This window comes from Rutilus rutilus, assembly GCF_951802725.1.
Source record: "Rutilus rutilus genome assembly, chromosome: 18".
NCBI lineage: Eukaryota > Metazoa > Chordata > Actinopteri > Cypriniformes > Leuciscidae > Rutilus > Rutilus rutilus.
In genome coordinates, this window is record NC_140231.1 from 12,786,313 (window position 1) to 12,809,686 (window position 23,374).

At 40.0% G+C, this 23,374-nt stretch overlaps 1 protein-coding gene across 2 annotated transcripts; it reads right to left on the reverse strand.

Annotated features, from left to right (window-relative positions):
- Positions 1 to 391: 391 nt before the first annotated feature.
- mntb (MAX network transcriptional repressor b) lies at positions 392 to 21,902 on the reverse strand. Of its 2 annotated transcripts, XM_084387266.1 has the most exons (6): positions 21,576 to 21,902; positions 16,150 to 16,825; positions 12,258 to 12,299; positions 11,891 to 12,002; positions 3,938 to 4,130; positions 392 to 2,685 (listed from the first exon to the last, which is right to left on the reverse strand). In XM_084387266.1, the coding sequence occupies exons 1-6, from the start codon at positions 21,646 to 21,648 to the stop codon at positions 2,024 to 2,026; spliced, it is 1,758 nt and encodes a 585-aa protein (XP_084243392.1). In that variant the 5' UTR covers positions 21,649 to 21,902; the 3' UTR covers positions 392 to 2,023. The 2 variants fall into 2 exon arrangements, with proteins under 2 accessions (XP_084243392.1, XP_084243393.1); XM_084387267.1 differs by lacking the exon at positions 12,258 to 12,299 and having other exon boundaries at positions 1,532 to 2,685; positions 21,576 to 21,830.
- Positions 21,903 to 23,374: the final 1,472 nt, after the last annotated feature.

The window sequence follows — 23,374 nt, forward strand, 5'->3', positions numbered from 1 at the left end:
AATGTACAGGCGATATATAACTTAAACTTTCTCCATAGGGAAAAATGCACAGTTTTTCATATATTTATATATAATATCAATGTAGAATGAGGTCTAACGGTCCCGTCCACATCATACAGTATGAAACATGGTCCCAAAAATGAAATAAGGGGAGGGATTAACATTTAAACAAACAAACAAACAAACAAACAAAAACTGCAATCTACATGCAAAACCAGGCATCAGTATAATCCTAAAATACATACACATATATGTGAATGCGTGCATATACCTCACATGTATACATACATCCATACACATATATATAAAAAAAAATGAAAAACGAAAAACACACTAATAAATTTCACAAAGGTTAGGCTATTTTTTTTGTTTGTTTGTTTTTAACTGAGTGTGAAGCACAGACTGTATCATTTCATCTTCACATCCCCCAAAAAGAAAAAGGAACAGAAGATCCAAACCTCGGATTTGCAGAAGGAAGATGTTAAGAGCAGGAATCACAGTGTTCCGTTTGAAAGTGACAGTATAAAGCAACAACGTGGTGTAACTAACCATCGAGTTTACATTGGGAAACGGTATGATGGCTACTTTGTGCAGGTTAAACCAAGCGAGTGCAACTGAGAATGACAGGTCGACTTTAAGAAGAGCACTGCTATTGGTAAAGGGGCTTTTTGTCATTGTTTGAAACAGAAAACAGGATGTTTTAACCTCCTAAAATGCTTGCAAACAAGCGCCTACAGTACTTAACGACAATTTACACAATCACGCATAAAAATCGATGAGCGAAGAATGGGACACACAACCTCACCGATCGCGCGCGCATGACAAGCCATCTACGAACGTGCGCGCGGTGACGAAAATTTGATTTACGTACGTATTCTAAGACTTTGACGTTTTTCAACGTGTTGCTACAAGCACGAGGACATCGTTAAAGCTGCTGATTTAAAGAGAGGAAATGCCCGACGTCTCGACGCGCTGTCACACGCCGTACGTAACATTTTTAATAGTTTGAAACGTTAATCAAGTATTACTCGTTATTATGTTAAATATCTGAGCACTTGCTGGGAATTATAAATGCTTGAATGTACTTTCAAATACATGTCGGAATACAGGTCTTTCTCAGATGTTGAATTGTATTTTAGTTAAGTTTCCTTATAACCCATTCGCCTCGACACTTTTAATGGGATGGTTCACCCAAAAATTTAAATGTTGTCATCATTTAATCACCCTCAAGTTGTTCAAAACCTGTATGAGTTTCTGAGTAAATGATGACACAATTAAAAACATTTGGGTAAACTATCCCTTTAAGACTGTTTCGTGAGCGCCAACAGATGTATGTGACTGTACGTCAGGTCATGACAGTCCTGTGCGCGTGCGCTTCGTATTCAGCAGAGTTGTTGCATTGCGTAGGCAGCAGGTGGCGCCAATGGGCTTGACTTGGGGCTTAGGCACTTACATTTGCTCGCAAGTCAAAGACACTTCGAGGAATCCCATTTTTCAGAAGTCTGAATGTACCTGTTTTTTTTTTTTTTTTAATTCAAAGCCCCGTTTGAAGAGTTTTAAAAGCCCCTAAAAATATGGTTACACAGTAAACGTTTGGTTTTTTTTCTCCTCGTGCTTCCAGTATTGACCTTTAAGCACTCGTCTGTGGATTTTTTTGGTGAATGAGTGTAAAGCGTGAGAATTTGCATACAGAAAAAAGGACAGGAGGAAAAGAGAAGAAAAAATTGATTTGTTTTAGCACTCCACTCTCACATTACTAAAGACTGACACCCAATGTCTTCGAATTTAGCTAAGCAAGTGCATTACATGTATTTCATTCCAACGCTGCATGGCAAAAGACACGCAAGCCCCTTCTGCACGTGAAAGAGGACACGCTCCGATCCTGAAAAGGTCCCGGCGTGTTTGAGCAACAGTAGTGAATTTCTGACCGGGATCTAGTCGTCGACTAGATCGCCGTCTATCTTGCTCTCGCTTTGTGAGACCTCCTTTCATTGAAGTCTTTCTGCGCACCCTCTCTTTTCTCTCAGGCCAGCTTTAGCGTGCTGACTGGAAAAGGAGGAACAGTTACCATAGTCACTGGATTGAGCACCGTCTGGCCCACCAGCCCAGTGTGATGGTGAGCGACCACGGCCGTGGGTTTCCCCACCATGGTGGCCTGCTGGCCCGTGACCGGTGTGCCGTTAACTTGAGCGTGAGTGTGCGGGTGGTGCGCCAACGTGTGCGTGATGTGTCCCACCATCGCCGGTTGTGAGACGGCCACCGACTGCGGGTAAATGGCTGCGGGGAGGTGGGCCACGGGATGCACGGTGATGTGTCCGATTGGCTGGCCGGCACTAGAGGGCGCAATATGCGCCAGATGTTTGGGCCCGGCTGGGATGACGTGATTGACGGCCTGGATGACGGACGCATGGGAGACGGAGGCGTGGGTGATGACTGTTTGCTGAGGAGGGGATATGATGTGGGAAGGAGGCGCGGGAGCGATGGCTTGAGGGGTGATCACCGCTGCCTGGGGATGGCTGGGTGGGGTGGTGGGTTTGTGTTGTATGGAGATGTGCGTAGGGAGGATGGAGGGTGGAGGCATGGCAGGACGGGGCTCCGACGGCGCAGGCAGTTTAGGTGCAGAAGACGAGGGTGGAGAGGAGAGGATGTCGTCCTCTACGTCTTGGTCGAAGTTGTCTTCACCCTCTGGAAAAAGAGGAAAATGATTCATGGTAATTAGATTTTACGTTGTCTCTTACCCCCTCAGACACATTAAACTGAATCATATCAGGAAATGATATTTGATATGAGCATGAAATCATACTTTCACTTTTAGAAGAACAAATGTCCCGATTAATTGCACACATTATGAAAAACGAAGAGAAAATGTTTCTGGTGAAAGAAACCTCAACATAGGGGGACCTCAAAGGAAAGAACAAATATTTGAACCGTTTTAATATATTAATAACTTTTTAATATTTTATATATGCTTTTTATTTAATTCTAAGGGTCCGTTTCTGGTGCAAGACTTTTGCAATGATACAAAATATTCTATTTCAAGTTCTTTTGAACTTTCTATTCATCAAAGAATCCTGACAAAAGTATAAAGGTTTCCACAAAAACACAAAGCAGCAGAAACAATAAGTTCTTCAAAATTCAGAAATGTTTCTCGAGCTGCAAATCAGCATATTAGAATGATATCTGAAGGATCTTGTGACAGTTGCTGCGTTTACATGTATTGTAATCGGACTATTAGCACAGTCGGAATAAAATAAAATAAAAATCAATCGGAATGAACTGGCCAGATCCAATTATTAATTCATTCGGATTATAAGGGGTGGTTTAAACCTTTTCTAATCCGATCGAGAGGACATGTAAACTCATGGAGATGGAAAGTTCTACGCATGTGCAATGACGTAGAAATGGCGTAATGATGCTCTAAACAAGCTGTTGTTGTTTAATGAAGTGTCATAAATGACTGTTATGTCATTTTAAAATTTTCCTTCCACTCATCGTCTGTGAAGTGGAGCAGGACAACGTCCCATCAGTCCTTGTTACGGATTCTCATCCACAGACGGCTTGTTTTGGGTGCAGGAAGGGGCGTTTTTACTGCTTGATAAATATAAGCAGCACGGCACAACGGTTCATGTGCTCGTCGTCTCCTAATCAAGACCCGAAATAGATAAATATCTTGTCTGCTCGAAAACAAAGAAAAGGAGCAATTTAGGAGAATAGAAACTCAAAAAAATCTATTCCGATTTTGAAGCTTGTGTCATATAAACCCGCACATCAACCCGATCGCTTTATTTAGCGGTCTGTAAACACTACGTTCTGATTCGTCAATCGTAATGAATTTATTCCGATTGAACGAAAGGTGTGCATGTAAACGTATCTACTGATGTCTGCTGAAAGTTCAGCTTTGCCATCACAGGAATAAAGTGTGATAGTCTGATTGTACCTGATGCAGTTGATGTGGAGGCCTGATCATCTTCAGGTTGGACAGTTTGTCGGAGTATCCTGTCGATCTCTATGACGTCTATACACTGGCTCAGCTCGTTCTTCAGCTCCGCGAGTCTCTGCTGAGTGGCGATCTTCTCCCGCGCCAAGCGCTCCATCTCGTGCTCGTACTCCTTTTCTTTCCGCTTCAGTGTCTGAAAGAAACTTGACATATTAGTCACTTTAATACTCGCATGAATCATATTTATTCACTGTGCAAACACTCACCATCCCTCAATCAAACACATTTTCATTTCAGTATGACATGATTTCAGCTGACAAACATGTTTTCAACAATTTACTGATGTCTGAACTTTTGAAATATTTCTGTGAATATTCATGCAGAATAAATGGAAACACGCTGGTCATTGGCAACCCTACTCTAGATATTCACCCATCCCACAACCCTACTCTTCTACAGGAAGTGCCATGGGATTTTTAATGACCCCAGAGAGTCAGGACCTCGGTTTAACGTCTTGTCCGAAGGACGGTGCTTGTTAAAGGATAATTCCGGTATTTAGCACTTTGAGTCTCTTTTCTGGTTTGTTTTGGATGACCTAGAGTGGTGGACACAGAAATTTTGACGATGGGTCCTGTCTCGACTTTTTGACTCTTTTAGAATCGCCTTTGACCGCTTCAGAGTGGCTGTCTACCGGCATGCACGAACATGTCCTTAAAACAACCCTTAACGTTCCTTTTCAAAACTGTGCAACTCACCGAGTGGTTAGTGGTGTTCGTTGATGTTCTAGTACCGTAGCGAAATACAGTTTCTGTCGTGTTTATTTGGCATTTTGTAAAATCCCATTGATTTCTGTTGGAGGACTCATTGCTCGTTGATATTACTGCGCTTCAGACTCAAATATCGAGCGGAAGTTTATACGCGGTTGTGAGGTATCTGAAAAAAATAGTTCCACTATAGCAAATAACACGGATTGTAATCATACATTGCGCCGATATATTTGTTTTTAATCATCAACGAACACCACTAACCACTCGGTGAGTTGCACAGTTTTGAAAAGGAACGTTAAGGGTTGTTTTAAGGACATGTTCGTGCATGCCCATAGCCAGCCACTCTGAAGCGGTCAAAGGTGATTCTAAGCGAGTCAAAAAGTCGAGACAGGACCCATCGTCAACATTTCTGTGTCCACCACTCTAGTTCATCCAAAACAAACCAGAAAATAGACTCAAAGTGCTAAATACCGGAATTATCCTTTAAGGCCCTGATATACTTCAAGCAAAACTTTTTTACCATTTCCAGGCATCGTACATTAACAAACTCCTCCTGGAGTTTTAATCGGATCATCTTCAAATTTGGTGGGTGTAATCTTAACGCCCTTGCGATGCTGAATTGCGAAGATCTTGAGTTTTCGTCAAAGAGCGTGTCCTCGGCGGCCTGACAAATTCCGATGTTTCGCCATGAAACAGGAAGTTGCTGTAACTCAGGCAAACAATGTCCAATCTGCCCCAAACTTCACGCGTTTGATAAGAGTTCTGTCCTGAACGCCCCTATTCAGTTATAGTCATAGCGCCATCTGCTGGCAACAGGAAGTGATGTTTAACACTGTGATGCGCTTACTAAAATATGCCATTACATCTACATGCCAAAATGTAGCTATAGTCATAACGCCTCCAGCTGGCAGCAGGAAGTGAGGCAAATACAAATGACTTTGACAAAGTTTCCCTTTCACCGCAAACTTTTTTATAGTTTTAGTTTTAGTGAACAATGATAACATTGGAAAGAAAGCCCAGTGAAGTCCACTTTGGATGGATGAAATGCACCTTAGATGTCAAAATAATTCCAAGGTGAACCTTTTTAAAACAGAGCAACAGTCTGAAGCCATAAGAGAAGGATAAAAGGAAGGGATGTGGCAGTCACACAGGCAAACGGTTTGACCCACTTTTTGTGTTAGTCATTTGACCACGGGTCATCAAACCAGGCAAAAGGGAACAAATTGTTTAGATATTTAAACCTTTGAAGAGGAACAGGTATGTCCATCCGCATTCAAGAAACTGTGCGTAAGAGAGGCCGGCTGTGCAAGAGCAGAACTGCTCCGTGACCTCATATTCAACATATGTGCTCGTACGGTTTTAGGAAACAAACTGTCCACAGAGAAAAGCAGTTTACACAGCCCGCCCCATCTGTCAAAGCCCGGAGCATGTGACAGCTCCGACACGCTCACATCACTCCGTTTCCTCCGTCCCTCCCTCACCTATGCTCTTGCCAAAGAAACTGTGTGACAACATGGACATTTTGGCTCCCGATTAGCAGGAGCCCTGTAGAGTCACAGAGGACTGCGGTATAGAGGAACAGAGCATGTGTCTGAGTGCTGAAGAACAAAGAGCAGAGAGACAGTGAGCGAGCATGCAGAGAGAGTGATTGTGCCGAGGTGGATGGTGGTTTCGTGCGTGTCTGGGATTATATAACCCACTGATACAGTATAAGGGAATGTGAATGCGACTGGTGCAGTAGGTTGAGAGAGAGAGAGAGAGAGAGAGAGAGAGAGACTGTCCTAGTGAAGCCTGATCCAGGATTAGTCAGATTGGACTGTCTGGCCCTAAACCCCCTTCACACAGCAGGCCAACACACAAACACACACACACACACACACACACACACACACACACACACACACACTCTCTCTCTCTCTCTCTCTCTCTCTCTCTCTCTCTCACACACACACACACGCAGAAACACACATAAACTCGCTCTCTCTCTCACACACACACACACACACACACATACACACTTTACATCAGTCTTCAGTGTCACACGATCCTTCAGAAATCATTCCAAAATGCTGATATGCTGCTCAAGAAACATTTATTATTATCATTCATCAATGTTGAAATTATCATCAATGCTGCATTGCTGCTTAATTTTTTGTCGAAACCATAATACATTTTTTGATTAATAGAAAGCATTTATTTGAAATAGAAATCTTTCATACCATTATAAATTTCTTTGTCACTTTTGATCAATTGATTGCATCCTTGGTCAATAAAAGTATTCAATTAATTAAAAAAATCGTACTGATACTGAACGGTAGTGTATATATAATATATATGATTAATTAAATATACAATATCTACTGATACCAATAAATGAGAAAAAAATAAATATATTTTTAGATAATTAGATTAACTGATATTTTGCAGAAATACAGTTTTTATGGCCAGTAAAATATATTTCGTCTCAAAGTGAATTTTAGAGTTTGCTTGTAATCATTATATGAATGTTAAAGCATTGGGGTGTTTTGTGGACTGAACTAAATACTGCTAGAATAGATGCAAAATTGCACTGTAAACGAACAAACAGGACGAACATCAAATTAGAATGACGACAAAAATACCAGCAGTTACACAAAACTAACATTACACGTGCTGTCATGACAGTCCATGGGAATGTGACACTTCAGCTAGTGATGAAGCAGGACTGATGATATCAAACCCTGATGTGTGCTGACTGACCCCAGCCCAGTTTTGAACCCACTCCATATTTTGTGTGCCGACTAGACATCCCTATGGACCAGATATTCAGGTCCCACTGGATATCACCACGGCAACAGCTGGAACCCGTTATGGTCTCCTTGGCAACAGAGCAGGGAAGGAGCAGCGTGGTGATGAGGAGAAGGTGTGATAGAGAGGCAAGGGCTAATGCGATTGGCTAATCCGATGGCTCTCGCACTCCCTCCCCTCCTTTCACATCTTCATGCTCCTCTTCCTTCATGATTAGAAACACTCTCACCTGCTCAACGCTCACTGTCATCACGTGTAGTTTGAAGAAGAGATCGCCACATTACAAGTAACATCCAAACAAGGAAATAATACTGCGTGATGGAATCATATAAATTGGCTATTAAACATGCAATATTTCATTGTTTTTTATACAGTACCGGTCAAAAGTTTGGAAACATTATTATTTTTTAATGTTTTTGAAAGAAGTCTCTCATGCCCATCGAGCCTGCATTTATTTGATCAAAAATACAGAAAAAAACTGTAATATTGTGAAATGTTATTACAATTTAAAATAATGGTTTTCTATTTTAATATACCTTAAAATATAATTGATTCTCGTGATGCAAAGCTGAATTTTCAGCATCATTTCTCCAGTCTTCAGTGTCACATGATCCTTCAGAAATCATTCTGATATGCTGATTTATTATCAATGTTGGAAACAGTTTTTTATAACCCGATACTTTTTTCAGGATTCATTGATGAATAAAAAGTTAAAAAAGGAACAGCATTTATTCAAAATAGAAATCTTTTGTAACAATATACGCTACCGCTCAAAAGTTTGGGGTCAGGTCTTTTTCTTTAAAAGAAATGAATACTTTTATTCAGCAAGGATGTTCATTAGAAGGAAGGTGATATTAAAGAAACATTGTTAGAAAAGATTTCTATTTGGAATAAACGCTGTTCTTTTTAACTTTTTATTCATCAAGGAATCCTGAAAAAGTGTACTTTTCCACAAAAGTTGTCAATGAATAAATGTTATTTACTGTATTTACTAGGCGCTGCGGTGTGTTCCCCCCTTAAGTGTTCTTCTCTCACAGTTTTGAGTGAATTTTCCTTGGCTTCATTTCAGAAATTTTCTGTATGTCATATTTAGCTGCATGTGTGTATCAGCATTACATCATATCAATTGGTCAAATAATGTGGAAAATGTTTAATTTAGCATTGCCTAATCGCAAAACCCCAAACCAATGCTGATGGGACCAGAACATCATTGCATTGCAGCTGTGATCTGATCATGTAATTTGTAATATCTTGTTTGAAAATTCAACACTCCTGTCCCTGTAATATTACACTATAACCAGTGGGCGTAAAAGAAGAGCGCTATATGCCTGGTTAAACCCGCAGAAAGCATTTGACTGCATCCAGACCTCGATCTACAGACAGAGGAACCCCCTGCTGTTCCCTGACCACCAGTCTCCTTGGTTACAACGATTCACAGGACTAAAGAAAACAAACACGCAGGGCCACCGACTCAAACAATGGAGCGTAACCTACTTTTACAGACGTATGCCAAACAACACGCATCACATCCGTAATGAAACAGTCTATCAAGACGCGTTGTTTCATTTAAACAGCCTTGTTTGTGTGGTTCTGGCTTGAGCAGCAGGGTTGCCAGATTTGCAACAAAACCAGCCCAAATGCTATTCAAAACCTGCCCAATCACGGCCAAAACTAGCCCAATCGCATTCCGACGGGTTCACTTGTATAAACCTTGATCCTGGCGTATGTGTGTGGTCGCTTTAACCCGCAGACTAAAAAACAACTCGCACCAACAGTGTAAAAGTATCCAAATTCAGCGGGAAATCGCCAGACTTGGCAACACCGCTGAGCACGCTGAAGGGAGAGAGCGGGAGGAGGACAGCAGCTGACGTCACCGAGCTCGCGCTCGCCATGTGCTCATGTCTCACGTGGACGCGGGAGAGGGAGGGAGAGAGAGAGAGAGAGAGAACAGCGCTCGCAGATGAGAGTAGCGTGCAAGTGGGCGGACCACACTCCCTCGCTTGTGCTTATTGTGTCTTTATAACCATCGCCGGCTTCAGTTTTATAGCTTTTCAGATCATGTTAACTCAGGCATATCATTCATTAACAGGTCACCTTTCCGCCCACGCCATTATATTAATTGTCATGGCTGCAGTCTGCAAATAAAATGATGGAGCGTGACCTTGGCGCTTTTATGTCAGCAGTATCTACGTCAGTCTTAATGTTCTGATCCGGGCAAAATGATATGCACTTTAGCACCTTAACAAAGGGAAATATAATGTTATGTTGATCCACATTCTGTGACTGACCATCAAACTTAATTTTAATGTGCACAACGTTTTGTAAAATAAAAACAAATCAAGGATTTTATCCTCTCAGGAATCCGAACTGAGATTTTTAACATTAGACGTTGAACATCAGGCAATGAAAAACCAGATGGATAGAGAAACAGCCAAATGGAAACAAAGTAAGAAAAGAACAGGGGAAGAGGGTAAAGAAAAGATATAACGAGCCCACACTGAGAAGAATTCGACCCAGGATGTTTTGGCAGATGCACATGACACCATTCTGCCAGTAAAGTATGTGCAGAGAAGTGGATGTGGGTGGGAGGGTGAGAACAAGAGGATAAGGAGGAAACGGTCCACAAATCCCCATCTTGTGACCTATTCCCAACACGTTTTACAATTACAAGTTATTAGTTATCATACAATATGCTTAAGGATTAAACTATTTTATGATTTCAAGTTGACGTCTTACTTGTTTTAATTTAGGTCAGAGGAAAAACAGGCGCGATCAAAACTCCATCATCACATTTAAACATTAACTTTTACAAGCAGACATAACAGTCCACATCGGTTATCCAGCAAATGGCATAAGGCTCGATGTGTGTTTCTAGGTGAACCTCATAAAAACATGACTGGTTCATAAAAATATAAATAAAACAACAAAAAAAAAACTAATAATAATAATATATGTGTGTGTATATATATATATACAGACCCTTTCCAAAAATGTTTAATATCATGGAAAAGTTTATTTATTTCCATAATTCCATTCAAAACGTTAAACTTCCATAGATTATAGATTCAGGGCCCACAACTTAAACGATTTCAAGTATTTAGTTGTTTATTTGTACATAATTTGGGCTTCCAGCTCATAAAACCCCAAAAATTAGAATATTACATGAAATCGCACAGTAATTACACAGTGATACCATGGTCATTGAACCAGGTTTTGGTTATTTTGGCAGTGTGGGCAGGTGCAAATCCTGCACCTTTTGCCTTTTTTGCCTTTTTGTCTGTAGGAAAATTAAATCTAATGATCGCTTATCATATCATGTCAAACCGTGCAAATTATACTTTGTTCTCAAATTGTTAATGTTAACAACATCAGCATTGCGACTACATTTAATGCCCTTCCGATATTTATCCTCGGTTTCGCATGGGCCCGGTTGCAGTCTCTTTTTTTCTGTAGCCACTCCGAAGTCTTTTGCATTTTACAACGGGTGAATCTCTAGTTGTCTCTGGTGATTGTCGTTTGAATCTTTCTGGATCCGCCATCAAATTGATAAGTTTAATTCTATCAAGTGCTGTGAGAAAAGGCTATAAATCTCCACCTCCAACATCCTCACACGCAACATGGCCTACTAGCCGAGACTCCTGCTTTATGTGTACAGATGTGACGGAATGACGCAAAGACATGCTCGAATTTCCCGCGGGAATCCACCAGTACCACTGGAATTAAAAACATTATTACAAGCTTACCGTTTTGAATCGAGCTAAAGCAAGCAGATAGTTTTGAACACTGGCTGGTTATGTACCTGCTCAAATTTATTTAGAATAATTTTAACCCCAAAAAAGTTACGGACTGCAGCTTTAAATTTTCCTGAGAAAATCCCCAAAAGATAGTCATTATTGTGTTAAATGAGAAAAGTATTAATTAGACGTAACAAAAAGTAGCTTTAGAAAGACATTTTTTATTTGATTCAACAGAATTGATCACACCTTTTAGGCGACAACGGCCATGATATTTTCAGAATATACTCAGAAACTGCATCTGAATTGGTATTTAGATTTACAGAGCAAAACAGTTTTGTTTAGCAATATTCTTCTAAATGTCTTCAGTATTGCTTAACTGATATCTTGAATTTTAGGGCCATTTATAACTGCATTCTATAGGCTCCATTAGGCAGTGAGTTGTTGCCCTGCATCATGTTCGTAACCAATCAACTGACTGAAATGTAAAATGGCCTACATATGGTTGGGGCGGGTGCGTTAAATCATTTTATTCGCGTTATTTTTCCCATAATTCATTTAATTAACAGCCCAAATATACATATATATACACACACACATGCACATTGAATGCACATAAAATCCTTGTTTTATAGCACACACATTCAATTCCATCTTTGACTTACCTGGATGTAGCGGAGGGCACTCCTCAGGACACTCAAATTGGAAGTTTTCTTTTCATCCACATTAGGAACGTTCTTCTTGAGGGTGTCAAAACATTCTTTTAGATGTGCTCGTCTGTGACAGAAAGAAAAGCACTAATCATTTTTTTTTGTGCAAAGCAAATGAGAGTTTTAACAGCAATGAGGTTACCAGTAGGGCAAAGCCCTTCAAGCCACTAAAACAAATAGTGCACTAATTGCGAATCGACCAAAGGTTAATGTATCTGTGATCAGTCCTGCAACCAAGCAACTCAAACTCAATGAGTTCATATGCTCCGCTTCCGTTTGTCGAAATGAATAAACACAAAAATGTAAACAGAAGTTCACCCACCTGTTCTTTTCCAGCTTGTTGTGAACTTCTCGAGTTCCAGCTCTGCAGGGAAAATATTAAATACGTTTCTACGCTGCATGTAAACTTTCATAAATCAACCCATTACATTTCATATCATGGTCTCTTGCACGTGTGTGCAAATAAGTACTTCACTGCAAAAAAAAAGAAGAAAAAGTCTGTCATCGCTCACCCTCATGTCATTTCAAACACTCTTTTCTTCCAGGAAACACAAAAGATTGGTCATGCAGCTCTAACACAAATAAAGACAGCATACACTAACCAGGGGTTGGTCAAGCTCCAAAAACTAAATATATAAAAGCAATACAAAAGTGGTCCTTAGGTGTCTTCTGATGCCAAATGATAGCTTCGTGTGAACAACAGGGCAAAACTTCACTGAAGATCTTCCTCTCATTGGCACGCAAGTGAGTCACGGATGAATAGAGTGACAGTTTATCACTTGCACATGTTTTGTCTCCACATTCAAGCATCATTCACCATTCCAGCGCAAGAAGAGGCAAAAGAGAACTCAATTCGGTTTTCACGTGCTGTTATTTGTGCGCACAGCCGCACTCACACACACACACACACACTCGTGTACTTCCTCACCGATCAGGGCTCATCAAGTTAGGAATAATTGACGACCAGCCGGTGAATTATTAAAAACATAATGCACACTCGAGGTGTAACATTACTGTAGCATTACCACCTCGGTGTGCATTATTTTTCTAATAATTCACCGGCTGGTCGTCAATTATTCCTAACTTGATGAGCCCTGATCGCTGGCAGAATACATGAGTGTGTTTGGCATTGACAAACCTACCATTTTTGAGAAAATGTGCGAAAGAGATTTAAGTGCTGCAACAGCTTTTTATCGGTGATCTCAATGAATAATAAAAACATACTCATATTTCATTGTTTCTCACATGACACTATCATTAGCCTTCAGAATATAGTGGAGGCAGTGGGGGAGCCAGAGTCCACTGGACACCCCTGTCATGTGATTGGCCACCCTGGGTGCCACCCCAAAATTGAAAGCAGCATTTATTTTGATGTGTGGCGGAGCGGCACACTGTTAACCCCGCGGTCACACTAGACTTTGAGAATGCAAAATTTCTTCGGACACTGCAATGGTCGTGATGTGACGCCCTGCAGCGTCTTTTTATAAACATGAATTAAACATATAACAAATAGAAATACATTCAAACTGTAAAAATACAATCTACTCGACCTTACTGCAAAAAAATCGTGCTTTAATTCAGCCAAGGGGTGAAGCCATGACATAAGGATCTTCTACTGGTCACACGTCGTCACGTGATGCTGATTCGCAGGTCAGAGTTCACCAAACTTGAACTTTGGATCGCAGCCAAATGCGAAACTTTTCGTATGAGCTTGAGTTTGCGGTCTGACGCATTCGCATGCATGTGAATGGAAGTCAATGGAAAGCAAAGTGTAGTGTGAGTGACTGCCCCTTTAATGTATTAATGCTGAATTTTAAGATTATATTAACGTTAGCTAAAAGATACAGAAGAATAAGAATGAAACGTGCTATGGGAGCACGCGTCCGGTGTGCATCACATCTGATTAGGTGTGAGACGAGTTAAAGGTTTACCAAAGGGTTTAGGTTTCCTGAAACTCTTTTACGAATATGAGTCACTGTGCAAGTTAACTTTTGCTCCATTAACACACAGTTAATCAGATTAGAGAAATAAGAGTGTTCCAAATTTAGCCGACCGTACATTGTTCACATCTGTGCTAGTAATGTCACAGTGTCATACTCAGAAGGTTTAGCTAATGTGGGGTAATAATGTGAATGTTAAGTTACACTTTTGGACCACACACTTCTATTTCTAATCAGCAATCATGTGATTCATTCATGTTTTTGATTAGGCAAGTTAGGGTTACACACTCATTTTCTTTCATGGTCTACAGACCCCCTGAAGTAGCCTTGGCCACCCCATGTATAAAGCCCTTGTTCCACCACAGAGTGAAGGAGTAATTAAAACTAATTTCATTGTGCTTTTCTCCCAAATATCATTTCACAGAATAAATAAAGTCATTTGGGTTTGGAATGACATGAGGGTGAGTAAATGATGAAATCAGAAATCACAGATGCAGTCTGCATCCTGCAAACACAAAGCATGACCTGAGGGGCAGCGTTACTTCTGGGTCACCGTACAGGACAGCATCCTACTTTTCAAAATTGCAATCTCCCCCCAAAAAATAGCCAACCCAGTTTCATTCAGTTATGATTACGTGATGTGTCTCCTACAATTTAATCTCCACTGCTTTGAAAAATCTCTTCAGCTTTCTAGTAGGGCTGCACGAATAATCGAAATCAAACAGAAATCGCGAAATGGCTTGGTGCAATAGTCTGCAGTTTTCTGTAAAAATAAAAGTATTGTAATTTTACAGTTGTAATGTAAAATAAAATCATTATTATTATTATATTATTTTTGTATATTATATAAAAATGTTTTTATTTTAGTAATATAACAGTATATTAGTAATAGTAAATACTTCTCATTTTAATAGTATTTTTTTTGTAATAATGATTCTTATTATTATATTTATTATTTTATAGCACATATATATATATACACTAGTGCTGTCAAATCTAACATAAAAGTTTTTGTTTATATATATATTATTTATATATGTATGCATGTGTGTGTGTGTGTGTACACACAACCATTTACGTATATATATATATATATATATATATATATATATATATATATGTGTGTGTGTGTGTGTGTGTGTGTGTGTGTGTGTGTGTATATACAGTGCAATGCATAAGTGAATACACCCATGCTAAAGTTGACTAAAAAGAGAAATAAAAAATCATATTTTGGAAATTGAACTTAATGCCTTAATTAAAAAAATTAGGAAAACTCCAACCTTTAAGGACACCAATTTTCTTTGTGAATGAATAATTTATCGTAAATAAATAAATGTTCTTCCTTAAAATACATGGTGCATAAGTGTGTACACCCCTATGTTAAATTCCCATAGAGGCAGGCAGATTTTTATTTTTAAGTATTAAAAAAAAAAAAAATTTTAGGATACTATGCATCCTGATAAAGTTCCCTTGGCCTTTGGAATTAAAATAGCCCCACATCATCACATAGCCTTCACCATACCTAGAGATTGGCATGGTTTTATTTCAGTTAGCCTAATAGCTAGTTTGATTTGCATTGAGAGATGATCTTATGGAAAGTACCCCATGCCAATCTCTAGGTATGGTGAAGGCTATGTGATGATGTGGGGCTATTTTAATTCCAAAGGCCAAGGGAACTTTATCAGGATGCATAGTATCCTAAATTTTTTTTTTTTTTTAATACTTAAAAATAAAAATCTGCCTGCCTCTATGGGAATTTAACATAGGGGTGTACACACTTATGCACCATGTATTTTAAGGAAGAACATTTATTTATTTACGATACATTATTCATTCACAAAGAAAATTGGTGTCCTTAAAGGTTGGAGTTTTCCTAATTTTTTTAATTAAGGCATTAAGTTCAATTTCCAAAATATGATTTTTTATTTCTCTTTTTAGTCAACTTTAGCATGGGTGTATTCACTTATGCATTGCACTGTATGTATATTTATACACACACACAGATACACATTATATATATATATATATATATATATATATATATATATATATATATATATATATATATATATATATATATATATACATACTGTATATATAGATAGTAATATATACGCATATATATATATATATATATTAGACAAAAACGTCTATGTCAGATGTGATTAATCGCAATTAATATATTTGAAAGCACTAATATATACACAGTATATATAGTTAGATATATATCGTGCCGCTCTACTTTCTTGTATAAAACCACGAAACATGGCTCACCCTCCAGGTCTCCTTTTCCCGTCCAGGTTGCGTGGATCTTCCACAGTGGCTCCATTAGTCCTGGGCGGTTGTCCTGCCTGAACCTGGGCCGGCGTGGGCTGAGGTTGGGGTGGTGCTGGCTGGGGCAGGAGGGTGTGTTGCACTGGTGGTGGGTGCTGGGCTGTGATGATGGGGGCTGGATACGACTGCAGCAGCGTCTGCGTCTGCTGTGGCTGCAGCTGTTTGGGACCGTTATTCGACGGAGACGAGCTGTTAGTTTCTGTTTTTACATGTGCAATCAAGTGACGATGTTGCTGCTGCTGCTGCTGCTGCTGAGGAGGGGAGTGGGCATCTTTGCCATTGGGGCTGAAGAGAGGGGCTGCTGGCGGGGACAGGGCCGTGGCCAACGAAGTGACCACTGGCATCGGAGAGACCGTGTGTAGGGACGAAGCAGTCTGAATGGGAAGGCCTGCAGGGTTGGCAGGGACCACCGGGATGGGAATGACAGCTATGGGAACAGGTGGTGGGAGGGGAGGGGGCGGGACTGGAGGGTGGTGCTGGTGCTGGCGGTGCGACCCGAGCCGCATGTCTTCTGCCCAGGTCACATGGTTGAGTTGGACAGTCTGGATAACAGGGGCGGAGAGCTTCTGCTCAGCCTCACGGGACAGCAGGGCCTTCTCTCTCTGCTGCTCTTCCTCTGTAGGACAAAAAAATATATATATGTTACGCACAAAAAAAGACAAAATGCAGAATAATATACTCCTTTTTCCTAACAAGCCTACAGCATTTTAGATTACGGGAGGGGAGGCACTTCCGGTTTGGGGAAGTTCCACTCAAAAAGATTTCAATTGATTATCCGTCAGTTTGACTGAATGAGCTGTAAAATGTCCTTTAACGTATATTTTCAGACGAGTATATAGATATAGTATATAGAGTTATATTTTTACAATAATGTAACGCTTGGTATGATAATGTGAAATGGTATAACAAGAATATATGTAGCAAAACCTCTTTTCAGTCACTGCATGCTTTCCCTCCTGATTATTTTCCCCCTTTTTTTATTCCGCTGTAACAGTGTGAATAAACAACAACAACAACATATACTGTGCACTTGTGGTTTGCGCTCCCGATTTACTTCACGATACATCCCATGAATAATTCACTGGAATACACTAAGAATCTCTCATTTTTCTGCCCAAATCCTCTCATCTCTTTTCGGGTTTGTTTTCACATGGACGCTTTAAAATGTAATCGTCTCCTCTTTTCACTTCTAATCCCTATTAGCGGTGTTTACTGGAATTTTTCTAAAGCGGGTAAATACAATATTTATTGTCTGTCAAAATGATGGAAACCACTTTGAAATATTATCTCTCAATGTCTCAGTTAATGAACATTTTTGATTAAGGCAACGTATGTTACATAAATATTACTGCTGCAGAAATCATCAAGCTTTTGGGGTTATTGTTGTAGTAATTTGAATATCCTTATTATTATTATTTGCATAGCAAGCCTTTTGCTGATAACAGAAGTTTAACAGAAGTTACCCCATAATTCAGGAAATTATGCAAACTTTTGGGTGCTGTATAAAACTGGAAACACCCAGTGAAGTGAATACAAATTCTAAAAATACATATATATTTGCTTGAAGTGAACACTTTTTAATTCTGTAAAAAATGAACTACAGTGAAAACACATTTACTGAATAATTCCTAGATGCTCATTGCGCAATAAAAAAGTCATGTGATCAGGGTTAGAGTTAGTATTTTGATTTATCACAAAAATATGCTGCTTGATTGGACACATAGTTATTCCAGAACAATATATCAGCCAGGCTTATTAGTGATTATGGGAAAATAACTTTTTCCAAAATCTACCAACACCCACTGAAAAAAACGATTTCTGATTTTCAAAATTGCAGAAATGAAAGAAAATCTAATTTGATGTCATTTCATGTCAATTTCAATTAACCATTAAAAAATGAAACCATGTTGGCCAACCACGATTTGCATTACTTTTCTTCTTGAGACTGTAAGAGATTACTTATCTACGTAAGAACAGACTATCACAGCATAATCTAAATGTTGTTTTTGCTCCAGGTCTCGTCTTACGGTTATTAATTTTCCATATGAAATTCACATTCGTATTATTACCCTAATGTATTTGCCTGGTTCATTAATACCCTGAAGTAACTGGTCACAGCACAGATTTCATTTCAACATTTATTATACAGCTATGATGGTAGTTCTGATTGACTTTTGGCCGATTTTTTTTATTTATTTTTTTTACATTTGAGCAAGAGTAGAAACTAAACTATAGCCACAGCCCACAGCTAATACACAGACATAAGTAATGGAACTAATTAGTGCTTGTCTAAGCTCTGACTAAAAAGCTCTCAGGACTGTGAAATGTAAAATAATTATGAGAAGCTGCAGGCCAACCGAGACAATCCTGTGATTTAATACATCAAACCTGTGTACGCTATTCATCGAAACGGGCTCAAAGCCTGCAGTGTCCCTATAGTTTCCATTTTAAACAGGAAAAGCCGATGAAGGGCACAGGAATTCATGACTCCGTGTCTAAATTGCAGCTAGCTGTCCTGAGCGCTCTGTCTCTTTAAGAGAGAAGCCCCAGTAAGAGTCTTGCCTGCTCTCCAGCTCTACACTGACATCACACAGCAGTCTGCAGGACAAGCCAAGAGCTGCCGTGGGGAATCTGAAGCCGGGCCGCACCATCTGCAGACGAAAATGCCACCATCACCGGACGATTTGCATGACTGATGGGTGGATCTATTGTTTAGCCCGGCCGATCCATATTCAGTTGCATCTGAGATGTGACTTCAGATCGATTTTTGAATTTTAATACGACAGGGGAGGAATTTGGGCTGCGGCCAAGTGTCATTTGCACTGCAAGGACTGGGCCTAGTTGTGGCCTAATGGTTAGAAGGTTACGACTGAGCAAGGCACCTAACCCCCAATCGCTCCCCAGGCGCCGCAGTAAAAGGCTGGGTGTGTGTGTTCACTACTCACTGCTCCTAATGTGTAATAATAATAATGTGTGTGCGCACTAACTTGGATGGGTTAAATGACTCGGACAAATTCCGAGTACGGGTCCACTTCACTTCACTGTGCAACTTGTAACCGGCGAATGAAAGCATGCCGCAGACAAAGGGGTGACCTGATGCAAACCCAGACAGCAATATAGTGTCGGCCCAGACCCACGTGGGCCGACACTATATTGCTCATCTAGGAAGCGTTCTTAAGGTTCAAACCATGACATGCGGGAATCCTCCTGCATCAGCAGAACTAATAATCCTGAGTGTAAAAATCATTCGCAGAATCCCTCAAAAATAAAAGAATACTGAGATCATGCATATTTCTCCAGTATATAACGGGAGAGGAAAAACACATACTGAAATGTAATTTCCCTTGATATTTTAATGCATACAAATAAAGGAGGAAAGGAATCACAAACGCTTCAAGGGCACTACTGAAGTGAACCGTGTCATTGTGCAAACACTGTACAGCCGGGCTAATAAGCTCTCAACAGCTCATGAATATTTTGCTCTCCATAAGCAGCATGTAAAGCTCTTGAGACGTCAGGACGCAGATGAGAGACTACGGTGGTCCGCAGGCTTTAAGAGTGTGTGTTATAAACATTGGCATACTGTGTATTTAGGACAAAGGAACCTTCTAATAAAGTTCCCTCACGTCTAGTATACCGCAAAAGTCCCATTCTATTTTCACAGGCTAATGTGGAAATCATGACCGAATATTCTCAAACAAACTAGACCAGAATAGCGCAAAAGATTTTAAGAGGCTTTTTATCGATTGCGTGAACTTTACTCGCATTAAAAGAAATCACCGCCTTCATTTTGAGCAATAAAATCAAATGCAAACATGACATTTGATTTAACAACAAACTTATCAACCTGACCTGTTAACTCATAGATAAGCAAGTGTGTGTGCTGGCTGGTAAAGGGCTCTTTTATAATTATGGGCAGCTTGGAAAAAATAACAAAAAATGAGTGTCTGGACAACTAGTTAAGGACCATTCATGTCTTTAACGCTATATTTTAATTTAATTTATGTCTAGAGCAAGTGTAAGCTTAACCAGGTTTGACTGTATTAAAAATTAAAGGAAATTCTCTTCGCTTTTATGCGAATAAAAGTGCTTTTTTGATAACGTTGGTCAGGAAATGTGGGGGATCATTTCCACTTCCTTCAACATGAAGCCCCACAGAGAGTCTTTACAAGAGATTTAATAGGCCGCATTTGAGATTGCATGCAATTTTCTACATCTAGTACAATGTCAAATATTGTGTAAGTGTATGCGAAGATTGTACATTTAAATAGAGCCTTTCAGGAGAAAGACCTTGCAGAGATGTACAAAAATACGCCAACAACTGCACTTATTGTTCTGCAACCTATTCATCTGTGTACCAAGAAAATCAAACACAGTCTGCAAAGCTCTTACTTGGATTTGCATGTAAAATGCACATTATATAACTTCTGCATTGAGGGCGGGTGGCGTTGCCCTATTTTCTCCCCAGTTGTGACCTGGGGAGGGGAGGGGGGGCTGTCTGGCGCGCACGTGGTCGAAGAGGGCGGTCTTTCAGCACGCGGTATTTGCTGTGGGTGTGGCTCTACTGACACGTCACCTCGAGAATGAAACAAAAAGCCCCCCGCTCTGTTTAAAGCGATAAATACATCGCGACTATAATCTTACATCGCCTGCTTTATTGAATATCGGAATATAGTACTCTAACAACAAGCCAAAATAGTTTAATCACGAGGAAGTGTAAAGGGAAAAGTAGGCTGGTCTTTACAGTCATGAGTGAGATAACCACTCAGCAATGTCATTATGTAAAAAAAAAAAAAAAAAAAACCTTTGGTCTAATGCCACCGCCCAACGCATAAGAAACACGACATTCGCTACTTTTAGCTAGCCTGTTTCAATTGTAGCAACATTTGTAGCCGTAATTTTTTAATTTTACCCAAACAACATAAGTGCAAAAATGTTTAACTTACGTTGTCTGACAAAATAAAACATAAATAAATAAATAAAAACGACGACCCGCGTACTGGGGTGAACGTACCCACCCACCGCAGCGCTATTGAGCGAGTATAGTAGCGCACTATATATAGCATGGATTTAACCCGGAAACCGAGTGAGCGAAATATGCCCTAGTCACCAAGACTGCACCCTACAAAGAGTGGAAACCCGTGAACATGACCACTGAAAACGAGCTCTTATTCGCAATGCTTATAATAAGAAGCTGATTTGCAGGTGTTTTTTTTTTTTGTGTGTGTGTGTGTGTTTTTTTTCAATGTTGTAGTTATTTATCTTGACGTGAGCCGGCATGAAAATGAATTTTGCTGGGCAAAATTCCAAACAGTTCATGCGTATCTAATTTATCATGTAGATCTATGCAATCACCCAGTTCTTACCACGTGTAATCTGTTGTTGCTGGGCTTGCCACTCCAAATACCTGGCCGCCTCCAATAGAGTATCGATACTCATTTTGAATACCGATACAATAAGTTCCCGTTAAAATGTCTGCAAGTCCCCGATACGGATATACGTGTTGGCTTAATCACAGTAAAATCCACTGGTTTCCAAAGACAGTCATAAGACATCCAGGGCGCTCCCGAAATTCATCAGACACACATTACTTCACTGGCAACAAGATGGCGATTGGAGTAACAGAAAACACAACAAGTCGAAAGGCATACCGTCCAGGGTCCGCCCTCGTCGTGCTACTCCTCCCTCATACTACCAGCGATTAAAAAGTAGGGCAGAACACGCTGTCACGATAAGCGATAGGATCGGGAATCCACGATGACCGTAACATCGCAAATGACATCGAAATGTGTATATAAATGATCAAGACTTCGGGGTGAGGTTTATGACACAATAGATGATGTGTAAATTGGTTTCCGGTCCCTTGCTAGAACATAAAAGGAGGAAATAGTGTGAAACGTCTTTGGATTCCAGTTTCCGGGTTTTCGCGGTAGTCCTACCCTGCAGTGCATTAGCACATGTCGATGCGAGGGAACCAATGGGCGTGGAGAACAACAAGGCATGGTGTCTGTCCACATGGGCACCCGCTAAAAACTGAGCGAGGCTCATTTGCATGGCGAGACCGTGTACGGCAAGCCGCTTTACATTTATTCCTCTTTACTAGCATCTACTTTTGTGACTAAGACTTGTATAGATACTACACTGTAAAAATGCTGGGTTAAAAATAATCATTTCTGGGTTATTTGACAACCCAGCGCTGGGTAAATATTATACCGAAGTTAACATGCTGGGGTTAGTTTTATACATTAACCCATTTGCTGGGTTGTTTTTGACAGTTTTTGAGTCAGTCAACCTATTGAAGATTTTTCATTTAAAATAATAAAAATGCACTTTAAAATATGTTACAGGGTTACATAAAAAACAGCTTTACCTTGTGCTACCTCGTCTTTCAGACATTTAAGTTTCAATCAGTCAAAACGCATAGCGCGCTAGCACACTAGATCAACATGCAGCGCTCCTCTTACAGTCATCGGAGCGCACAGCATCTTTGATACATATGACAGCGATGCTGCATCGTGTTTCAGGCCTGGTCGCGCATTCGTTTTGCGGGAGGTGAAACTTCCATGCACGTTGTATAGCGTTCCAAGCAGACGTTAGCTGCGTCGTATATGTAAATGAAAAAGGTCAAATGTGAGACTACAGATGTTTTCTTATTTTGTACAGTAATAATTTGATAGGAATACAATGTAATACAAACCTTCATTTCATTCAGGATGTTTCCCCCTCATGACGTTTTCTCTCAGAACAGAAAACAAAATGACCGTTGACAAATGTATCTAGTTTTAACTGGTTTGGCACCGACTATCCAACATTGGGTTACGTTGACCCAGCACTGGGTTGGTATGTGAGGGGGTTCATCATTTGTATTGACAGTAAAAATGACCCACCAGCTGAGTTACAGAAAACCTACTCAGCACCTGGGTAAAAATATTTAAAAAACAACCCAATAAAATGACCCAACAGGCTGAACTCAGTTTTTGGGTTTAAAAAATAACCCAGCATTTTCAGTGACCCAGCACAGGTAAAAATGATCTGTGCTTCATATATTAACCATTCACTTCTGACTTGTATGAAGTTCAATTGCTGTTGGTATGTATTCCAGTTTTACTCAATAGCTAGTAGGCTACTTCTTTCTTAGTTAGTTGTCACTAGTGGTAGTAAGCTA